At 43.2% G+C, this 11666-nt stretch overlaps 1 protein-coding gene across 1 annotated transcript in view; it reads right to left on the bottom strand.

Moving 5' to 3' along the window:
* Positions 1-9381, bottom strand: part of kcnj19a (potassium inwardly rectifying channel subfamily J member 19a) — a 23861-nt gene extending 14480 nt beyond the window's left edge. Inside the window, exon 1 of the mRNA XM_030793418.1 lies at positions 8716-9381. Within this exon, the coding sequence (XP_030649278.1) occupies positions 8716-9381 (666 nt within the window). The remainder of the gene's footprint in view (positions 1-8715) is intronic.
* Positions 9382-11666: the final 2285 nt, after the last annotated feature.

Below are 11666 nucleotides of genomic sequence, written 5' to 3'. Positions count from 1 at the left end.
TGTGGGGGGAGGGTGGGGTTTGTTTTGTTAATTTATTCCTTTAAACACAAAGACTCAGTGAAATCTTTGACACATCTTAATGTGCCTTACAGTGTATATTTATCACTTACTTCTCATAAAGACAATGGTAGCCATTGTTGTAGACTTTCTTCGCTCCAACTTCGGCAAGTATAGTTTTTTTTTTCCTTTTAAAGAGATTCAGATGAAACATGATGGGATTCAAACCCCCCCACAGGGAAGCTGGCATTTGGAAACTTTGAACCGCGCTCATTCCAAACTTGGAATTGGAATCGCTCTTGTCAGCCAACACAGTCGATCAATGCTCAATTTCACATACTGGGAGCACGGTCACATGGAGACGGGAAAACAGCCAAAACCTTTAAAACCCCAGCTCTGGCTAGTTCTGCACGAACAGTCAGAAAATAGATCAACCTTTTCTTCTGCGATCAAACCGACGCGGCACGGCGGCACCATCCCTAAATTTACATATTCTTTCCAGACTTTTCTGTAAGCTCATCGCCGGGCCTTTGCTGCATCACGGTCCACGCATTTAGAACCAAACTGAAATGAGGTCACATTCGCTTGATATTCAACTTTGGTTTACAATGTGTTTCAGCTTTTAGTGGTCACCATGCTGCCTATACTGGAAAGTCGCAGACTGATAAGGATTTTGTACTGGATTTCAAAGTGGAAACACTGGTCTAGAGACCAGTGCTTCCTCTAATTGGTCACAGAAAATGCACAAAATATTGAAGCACTGAGTTCATGGTTAAAATGGACTTGTATGTCAACAATGGTGAACTTCTCCTTCAAGGCTTTTACCAGTTCTGAATTTACATTAACTGGTTTTGATTTTAGGATCTACATGTCAAGGTACATGAAAATCTGATTTATAGCAGAGGAAAAGAAAGCCCACCCACGGGCATGGTATGCCCCCCCGCCCCCCCGATCCATTCAACGGATACACGTTAATATTTTCTCTCTCTCTCTCTCTCTGAGGCATATAATGTATCTCCTGTATCCATGTATGTTCTTGACACACTCATCCTATGCCCATGTCACAACCAGGGTCATGTGACCCAAATGCCTTACAGCATGATGACGCCTTACACACGGCTCACCTGACTCACCTTACACATCACTTCATTCCTCCAGCGCGGGGAGAAAGGACGAGAAAGAGAAGGAAACGGAGGTGCAGACGGGAGGAGGGGAGGACGTGTGGTACTGCCAAAATAACGGCAACGTGCAGGTAAAGGGTTTCGGTAAACAACCGAGATACCACCGGCCACGCCAGAACATCCTCAGCGTCACGTGACGTTATTTTTGCACGCCGTCTTTTTTCTGCTGAGGTCGTGCGAAACACCGTCTCGAAATGCCGCTTTTCCATCTCCTGTGCGTCGTCTACCGGTCTGTAACCTGGAGACTCTAACGGCCAATGGCGTACGGTTTCATAATTACATTTGTAACGTCATCTGATGGTAGAACCGTTTTCTCCACTGTTCTCTAGACCAACGCCTTTGTTCCTTGCGCCGGCAATAGCGCGGTAATGGGTTTTTGCAGTCCAACCTAACCATAAATTTCCTCAGCAAAGTTCTTGAGAGACCGCTCTGATGAAACTGCCTCCAAACACCCTGGACTGATATTCCTGGTCCACTGATTTAGAGTCCTCTACTCATTTACTTTGGCTTGTGTCTCCAGCCAGTCAATGGACACCACTGGAGTGGGCGCTTTCAGCAGCAGCTGAGACCGGTTTGACAACGTCTTTCACTCTTGGGCTCACGTAGCAAGATCGCCTTTACCCGGTGTTTCCCGTGAAACGTCGGCAAAATCACCTACCCACACTCTCCTTCATCACGCCTCTTCTTCAAAGTCGAGATGCCAAAACAATGGGGGAACTGACAAGCCAGCGTTTATGTATCTCGGCCTAAGCATATAGAGAGATTCAGATCCTGCCTTTTGTTTATGTTTTTCATTTTGGCAGTTATGCATGCACTCATGTATAATTAGTGATGCCAATGCACACATACACATGCACTCACACACAAACACACACGCGCACACACTATGTTTTGCAGTCATTTGGCTGTCTGAGAGACAGATCAGAGAGCGAATTACCTGATGATTACAACCTCAACACAGACACACATACACACACGGACTAACATACACACACACGCCCACACAAACATGCACACACACACACACACACACAAACACACATGCACCCACTCACACACACAAACACACACCATCATTAGCGAGAGATGACTCTGGCTCTTGACTCATCCCCCTGTCACCTTTTATCTAATTGACGTTAATTAACTCAATTAATCATGTCGTTCCTGTTCACATCAGCAGAACACAAACAGCCTCACTTGCCCAAAAGACCCAGCGGAGAACAGACCGCATGAAATACTACCACAGAAAAACAGCGTTACCACATCTTCTACTGGACATAAATCCACAAAATGAAGAAAACACACACACACACACACTCACACACACACAGAGTGTTCGCCATCCTAGAGAGAGATATTACCTATGGTACATCCATGCTGTTATGTGAGGTTGCGTCTTTACTGCTGTACTTTTACCAGGTCACGCATGTTTGTTATATGGCACACTTCTCCCCTCAGGCTTTAAACATCACACATCCTATTCATCTGAGTGTGGCTGCATACACTCTCCGCTTCACTGGTCCCAGAGTGTGGACGGAAGGTCAGGGGAGGTTCACCTGGAACTGCTTTCGCTTTTTATACTGTATCCCCTGTGTGTGATCTTATTTGATCTTGTTTTGATGTGTTTGTGTGTGTGTGTGTGTGTGTGTGTGTGTGTGTGTGTGTGTTTTTGAATGTGGGTTGGAGTGTGTGTACATGTGTGAGTGTGTGAGTGTGTGTGCGTGGGTTGCAGTGTGTGTACACGCGTTTGTGTGTGTGTACGTGCGTATGTGTGCATGCGTGTGTGTGTGTATGTGTATTTAGGTATAGGCTGGAGTGTTTGTGTACATATTTGTGTGTGTGTGTGTGTGTGTATGTGTATTTAGGTATAGGTTGGAGTGTGTACATATTTGTGTGTGTGCACGTGCGTGTGCGTGCGTATGTGTGTGTGTGTGTGTGTGTGTGTGTGTGTGTGTGTGTGTGCACGTGCGTGTGCGTGCGTATGTGTGTGTGTGTGTGTGTGTGTGTGTGTGTATGTGTATAAAGGTATAGGCTGGAGTGTTTGTGTACATATTTGTGTATGTGTGTGTGTGTGTGTGTGAGTGTGTGTGTGTGCATGTGTGTGTGTTTGCTTGTGTGTGTGTGTGTGTGTGTGTGTGTGTGTGTGTGTGTGCGCGTGCACACCTCCGCATGCTTGCTCTGAACATCTGAAATCCTTAAGGGTTAAAGCATTAGCACTTCAGACGGCTCCTGCTGTCCGCTGAAGCTTTCTGATCAATGACTGCAAGGCTACCCTAAGGTTTCTAGAACCTTCCATTGCGTTCTTTTGGCCCTGCAGACCCTACTAATAATTCCATCTCTTCCCTTATTAGAAAAGCCCTGGAAATCAATCCATACACTAGCGGATAGTTGTCCCCCCCCCCCTCCCCATTTGGTCACACACGCACACACACGCACGCACACACACACGCACACACACACACACAAACACACACAATTTTTTACCTCCTTGAAAAAGAAGGATGCATTTGAGTGGTGACATTCCGACTCAACCTTAAGTCTCCCACTTCCTTTCATCTGTGTCTATTTCATCCTTGTTTTTCTAAAGGAACGCTGTTCTCTTGTTCTCTCTCTCTCTCTCTCTTTCTCTTTTCCGGAATGCTTTTAGCATCTGTTTCACATAAGGCATAAGATATAAGAATAGACCAAAACAGGAAGAAAAAGAACAGGAAAAGCCGGATGAGAGAAAAGAAGTGAAGAAAAAATATAGCCATACAGTGAGTGATGTCTATTCAAAAGTGACAACATAAGACAGAGAGACAGCCATGAGCTAGTGGTGTGTGTGTGTGTCTGTGTGTTAGTGTTGTAAGATTATAATAACATCTGAACAGACATGGTTCAGGATAAGAGAGCTGTTTAACCTGATGGTCATATTACCATAGATACAAAGAAAGCTTCACACCTTTGGCGCCGCGTTACCTTTGGAGCCAAGAGCAATTGATTAAGGCAAAATACCACCGGTAATGGGCAAATGGCAGCCATCACAGACAAAAAGGGGACTTTAGCATTAACACCTAGATTCTGATTTGCATCAAGCAACGTTGTACACCTATTGTCTGTTTGCTTCATGGTATAAAAGGCTGATCGCGGTAACAGTTCTCTGTTAATAAATAAAACTTTTCTCCAAGCGCACTTTTGGTCCGGTTCGTTTACTTGTAAAATCACAAGAACATCCAACAGTGTGTACATGCATATTATATGTCGTTTAGTCGACCTGCCCTTCTGAGAGGATGTTGTTCTCTTTTGTTTGGACAGCCCTGACTGGGTGGTTTACAGCCCTTTAGATATGGGCAATGTCTGGCGTTTGTTTGTGTATGTGTGTGTGTGGGGGGGTGACAGAAGTGATTGGCCCTGCCGTGGCTGAGATGATTGTTGTCGAACTCACTAAGAGGCTGTGAGAGAGAGAGAGAGAGAGAGAGAGAGAGAGAGAGGGTAATTAATACAGACACAGTGCCAGGCCAACAAGCCAACAACTGAGCCTGTGTCTGCCATTCAAACAGTCTGCATGAGCATCTGTCATCAGCCAATGTCTCAGCACACGCACACACATACATACACACACACACACACACACACACACACACACACACACACACACACACACACACACACTCTGAGGAGAACCAATCCAATCCGTTCTAATCTCTGAGTGTCAGCTGTGACAGTGAGGACTGAAGGTAGAGAAGGTTGGAACCACAGCACCCCTATTGTTCACACATCAGAACTACACCATATGCACAAAGTCACACATCTAACGTTAACAAAAAGCCATTCATTAAACATGGCACTGTTTAACATGGAACCTATACTGATGTCTTGCCCTAATAGTAACAAATCTACACAAATATACTGGTGATAAACATAACATCCATAATAAGCATAATCATAACCATACCGTGATCATAAAACCAAACCTGGCAATCGCTAACCAAAAAGAATATTCTATTTTTTAAATTTTATTTTAATGCATTGTATCGCTCTATGACGTTGGACATTACAGGTTTTATGCAAAGGGAGGATAACTGTCACGTCTGTTTTTGACAGTCTTGTGTGACTGTGTCGTTCTGTGACACCGTTATATCAGTGTTGTAAGTGTGAGGAACGATGCCCCTGTGTAGGAATTTATGAAATAATGAGAAGATATTGGCCTGTGCTAAAAGTGTGTCCGTTACTCTCGTGGGTGCTACTTGAACTTAAAACAAATGTTATAAGCTTTATATCACATTCTTAAATCAACGTTATGAAAAGCGCTTCAGAAGAAGCGTGGTGATTTTCTATGAAAAATCTGTCATTTTTGATGGTTTATTTATTTATTTATTTATTTCGATCATCTGGCGGTTGTTTTTTTTTTGTCCCAATTTTTTTTTCTGTCTCAGAGTTCCAAGAGCTAAGTGTGAAATTTTACTGTTTTCATTGCGTCCACATTGGAAAAGGCTGATGATAACATCCCAGCCTTTCCCTCAGCGATTGGTGAACCTATGTCGTCAGGCAGCCAACGCGACTGTAATGCCATAAGTCATTTTTAAATACTGTGGCGTTTTTTTTGTTGTTGTTGTTGTTTTGTTTTGTTTTGTTTTTAATTGAAACCAAACCCAGTCAAGACCCCCCCCCCCCCCCCCCCCCCCCAAGCTGTTTATGTTTCTCAATTCTGCATTCTGCAATACTGACACCCCTGATACAAATAACCAGGTCGTCAGATGAGTTTCATCACCGGTTTTATCAGATGAGCTATACTAAATATTAAAAAACCAAAACAAAAAAACTTAATTAGAGGGGTACTTCAGGCCCAGGCTACGCAGGTGGGCAAGCGCACGGCTGAAAAATCACATTTTTGTGTGTGTGCAAATCTGGAGCTGTCAGTACACTGTACACCTGATGAAATGCAAGCAATTTTGTACTTTGGGTGATATTGACTGGGAGGACAAAGAAAAAAAATATTTGAAGGGAGAATTCCTTGAAGTGAAGACCATTTGCACTTCAGTTGGTGTCCTTTTCATAAAACACGGAAAAAGTTCTTTCAACGATTCTATATTTTACAGAGTGAATGGAACATATCTGCAAAAAAAAACAAAAAACAAAAAAAAACGGGTGTTGTATGTGTTATGCACCAATACTGCTAAAAGGGAAAAGGCTTATGAAAAACACTTCCTTTTCCGAATCCTTGCTTGTAGAGAAAAAACTGGGGCTTGAAAGCTGTTTGGTTCCAGTTCTTGAGCCTGGTTCTGGTTTCGCATTATTCCGCGTGATAGCGGAAAGAAACAGAATAAACGAACAGATGCATAGTGAATGAGCGTAGATGCGCCCAGAGCACAGCTGTCAAAGCTTCTAAGAGTGTATTATACGTCGATTCTGACGACCCCGATATGCGTGAAAAATGCGCGTTAAATCAAATTCCATCCTCATCGCGCTAACAAGCGGCTCCCTAAACATCGACTTGTTCGTAAACTTTTTTGATAAGGTGCAACGCACGACCTTTTGTTTTTTCGAGTTACTTAAAAAAAGTGTGAGTTATGTGTTCTTCAGATCCAGTTTGGTGGTGAAATGCGAGAGCTATTTTGGTGCTTCAGATTGGTTTGAACCGTTGCGTCTTAGCTAAAGGTTCTTTGAAGATAACAACTCTGGCCCCAGCTGAAAAGCCCTGACGCAGAATAACAGACCAAAATACTAAAAAGACTGTAGGCTGAGAGAATGAGAGAGAGACAGAGAGAGAGAGAGAGAGAGAGAGAGAGATGTGTGTATTCCTAGCTTACTCTTACAAGGTCATTATGCAATTTCCAAATTTCCTTCTCTCTCTCTCAATAACGATACAGTGTTCAGCCTTTCTCTCTCGCTCTCTCTCTCTCTCTCTCTTACACACATGACCACACATACACACACACGCACACACACACACATACAAGAGGGACTTCATTTCGGATAACCCTGGCAGTCTGTGCTTCATTAAGTCAGACACTATTGACCAAGGGCACTTAATCAATCATTGCATCCTCTCCATACTGGGTAATTAAGTTCATTGTCTCCATCCTTGTATGAAACCAGTCACTCTGGGATCGTTTAAATGAGTCTGGGACTGAAACAGCTTGCCTACTGCTGCCCCAAAGGAACCTACAGAATTCATACATGCTGTCATTGTGTATTGTGAACACTACTTTTAAGAGATGTTTAATATAAAGTGGGTCAAACTACTCTTGTTAAAAGCGTATTATTTATAATTATTGAACAGACAACAGACGCTTCAGCTGACAGTAAAACTAAGCCCAGGTGTTCGCCACATGGCTGTCTTCTCCAGTGACATTTTTTTCAGCGATGCAGGGTAGTGCCAGAGTGTGACGATAGTGTGTGTTGTAGAAACAAGAGCGTTCTCGTGATTTTGCAGTATAACAAATGAGAGGAACATCCTCACACCCACACGAACAAAGCTCACTCTCCCTCTGTGTGTGTGCGTGCGTGTATGTGTAAAACAAATTGCCCTCTCTATTGCGTTATTTTTGTTGGTATATTACATTGATTGTCAAGCAAAATTCTTAACAAAGTGCCAGGATTCGAACGCTAAGCAGAAATCAACTTTCTTTCTTACCAGCTGAACTGTTGAAAGTCTCTGTCTAGGAATAAGTAAAAGTTCACTGACGTGGAACTGTAGCGCAATCCTAGCAACTGCCAGTCTAAATGTCACAGGGTTCGGTGCAACAGATGTTAGACAGTATCGTTTGTCAACTCGAACGACCACGTTTGGTGCTCCACTGGTTTATCAAAGCCAATACGCCTGCCGCTCAAGCGTAACAAAAACCTTGCCGCGCTTGGTTTATAGTAATTCAATTTCAAGCTCTTTCAAGATACAGGCAGTGAAAAGGGAAACCCGTGATGCGATGAAGAGAAAAGCGTGGATAAATTCAGATCCTGTCGCGGATGGTGAGGGCAATTAAGGAGGACGCGTTAACGCTTGACTCGCAGAGTAGGTTACGATTCTCCACAGTGTGTTAGGCGTCTTTTGAAGTCACCCTCAATCAAGGATCTCTTCGTAATAACAGATAAATTTGTATCGCATTTATCAGATTCATACAGCTGACCTTTCTTGGTGTATTGCTTGCAAATGACATTTTAGTTATACTTGGCAAGTTGATGGATCTCCTGGGGGTTGGGGAACTAAATTACTCTTATGAGAGAACGCGCACAAAATGAGCTTGCGAGGATTAATGGTGGTCATAATTCCGTAGTTTTTCATTTATGTCAACTCCTGTTTCTTGGGGAAGATACTCAACACTCCGCGTGCGTGTGCCACATTATGGCTAATAAATGCCCCGGTTACCCGACAGAAGACAGAGCAGCTGTGATTCTCTCTCTCTCTCTCTCTCTCTCTCTCTCTCTCTCCATTTCTAAGCGTGTTATTGTTTTTCTCCCCCCCCAAAAAAACCTCTTCTGTGTGTGTGCGCGTGTGTGTGTGTATGTGTCTGTGTGTTTTCATGTTCTCTGAGCGCGCTCGCTTCCGTGTAGGACTCACCTTTATGAGTTTACACCTGATCTGTGCGGACACCATATGGCTGTTCCTCAGGTTGCCCACACGAAACATCAAGCAGAGTTTTCCATCACGCTGCGAAATGACCGCGTCCTGACTGAACATAAGCGTCTCTGCGCGCTTCTTCGGTTGGGACATCTTAATGAACATGCAACCGATGAGGAATGCGTCCACGATGGAACCGAGCAGCGACTGGAAGAGGAACAAAATGATGCCCTCTGGACATTTTTCGGTAATGTAACGGTAACCATAGCCGATGGTCGCCTCAGTCTCGATGAAAAAAAGAAACGCCGAGGGGAAGTTGTAAACGTTGGCCACACAGGGAGTGTAAGACGGGTCGTGACCATGGTTCAGGTCTCCCCTTATGTAGGCAATGATCCACCACATAGAAGCCATGACCAACCAGGCTATGGTGTAGGTGAGTATGAAGATGAGAAGGTTCCAACGCCACTTTAGGTCTACCAGCGTAGTAAAAAGATCCGAGATGTAACGACTGGTTTCCCCACCGAGGTTTCCATGCTGAACGTTGCAGCGTCCGTTCTTCTCCACGAAGCGCTGCCGTTTCTTTTTCGCGGGCGCGGAGAAAGTGGTTTCTCGGTTCGTGTTTACCACCTGGTAGTCTTCTCCGAATTTCCGTCGAAGAGCGGCCATAACTTCAGTTGAGAAGATGTACTTTTTCAATTGAGAGGACTACCTGAGATGGCACCTGACTGTTGGCGTTGGATAATTTGAAGTAGTTCCATTAGAACACCATGTCTTCTTTGAATATTTTTTTTTTCTTTTTCTTCTACACTCTCAGATGCAGTCAGTGCTCCGAGAGCAACATCCAAGGCAAGTCATGCTCAGGGTGTCGTTTGAGATGGTTCTTTTCCGTTTCCAAAACGCAATTCACTCCGTGGATTACTATCGCCACCGTTATTCGGTTCTTTTGTCAACTTTCTCCTCCTTTACAGTACTTACTGGCTCTGAGTATGACACAAGCTCAGTGAGAAATTCTGAACCCAAGAAAAAGTCCGTGGTTAAGATGATCCCGTATCTGTGTTTTCCGGTTAAGGTGCACGGGTTGCGCCCTTGTGAGTGCGCCTCTTCTCTGAAGGCACATGCTGTGAGAAAGAAGAGAGAAAGAGAGGCAGGGGGGCGGGAGAGGGGTGGGGAGAGGGAGGGACACGAAAATGCTTACTATCCCCTGCGACCAGTAAGCTGCGCCACCTCAGATTGGATAGTTAGATGGAGGTGTGTGTGTGTGTGTGTGCATGTGTGTGTGAAGGACGGGTGGCAAAGAACATCAAATTTGCTGGATCGAAGAATGTTTATATTTCATACATTTGTATGTTACACGCGTAACGTAACTGAATAGCCGCTTCTTCTCCATCTATAGGTCAGTATTGTTGCACAATCCTCATAATATGTTTCTGTTTTTATTGTAATACCGTAAGAAAATAAAGTATTAAATGTCAAAATCGAAGCTTCTTTTCAATCTCTGAAAGATTAAAATGAACGCAAATGGTGAATTTCATTACAATTAAAAACCTATCATTTTCAGTCCGGTTTCTATTGTTGGAAGAAATGGCGTCATCTGCTGGAAGACGAGCACGAGCGCAGATCACCCCGTCAAAAAAAACAACAGCTTCTCTGTGTGTATGTCCACCGTGGTGGAATCACTACCACAAGGGATATAAAAAAAATACTGCCCATATGTTAGCTCTGTAGTTTTCATCGTGTTGACGCCTTTCGGTGGGCACTATCGTGCATCTTTTTTCGTCTTCGTTTCCCCCCTATATTCAATCTTCGAGGCGAGGATGTTCGCCTGTGTTTTGTATCTTTCTGTGGACTTTTTTTTTTTTTTTTAATTCTAATGTCTTCCAAGCTTTTGAATTGTGTCCCCTCCGGACCTCCATTAACTTGGGTTTTCGACCTTGAAGTTTCATCGCAATTGTGTCTTAAGGTTTAAATTTTGTCCGAGAGGAAAATATAGATTCAAAAAGGCTTTTCATGTCGGCGCAGCACTTGTTTAGTTTAAAGGATTAAAAAGCTCGATTTGATGGACAACTCTCTCTTTGACTGCATCCTAGTTTACCAATAAAAGAAAGCACCAAAGATTAATATTATGCTTCTTCCTTTTCACTTACGCTCACCTGAAAATCTTAAGGTAGCATAATTTCAGTTCACGTCTTCAATAAAACATTTTATTTATAGTTATTAATGTTATGCAAATCGGTAAATAACGACTGAAATGAAATATTGTCTAGTGAAATGACTGCATCTTGTGCTATTGTTGCAATACATTGCATTTGTGTTCGGTGGACATTTCTCGGCATGGAAGCGCAGTGTTCGGACTCTCTTAAAATGTGCCTGCAGCTTTGTTTGACAAATTCAATAAACCCAATCGCAATTAGCTGCTCAAGGCGCCTTTAACAATTAATGAACTCATTGCAACAATCAGCGATAGTGTTGAATAAATATGCACCACGAAAGATGTTTTATTATTAATATTATTATTATTATTATTATTATTATTATTATTATTATTATTACAGAATGGATCAAGACAAATTGTGGAAACAATGGTTTGACTGATATGACAATTACGAAACGCATTTCCTGAAAGTAGTCATTTTAAACTAAGGATTACTCAGAAGTTGAAAATAGTCTAGGGGACATAGTGTTGACACTCACATTCTCTTAGTGTAAGCTTGAGGTGTGTGATGTTAAGCTTGAGGTGTTAAGCGTGGGGTTATTTATTGGTTGTGACTGTGATGTCAGTCTGAGGTGATGAAGGCCAAAGATCAAACATGTCTCGATGACTCACTGTTGAATGCGTCAGTTGGACAAATGGGTCTGGGTCGGTAACAATAACCCCTGCCGTTAACCGCAAGCAGGTCACTCAAGGTAAACTCTCTCTCTCTCTCTCCCTTTCTCTCTCTCTCTCTCTCTCT

The sequence above is a fragment of the Chanos chanos genome, chromosome 16 (genome assembly GCF_902362185.1).
Source record: "Chanos chanos chromosome 16, fChaCha1.1, whole genome shotgun sequence".
NCBI classification, from domain to species: domain Eukaryota; kingdom Metazoa; phylum Chordata; class Actinopteri; order Gonorynchiformes; family Chanidae; genus Chanos; species Chanos chanos.
The sequence above is the reverse complement of the archived record's forward strand: the minus strand, read 5'-3'. Positions and strand labels throughout refer to the sequence as shown.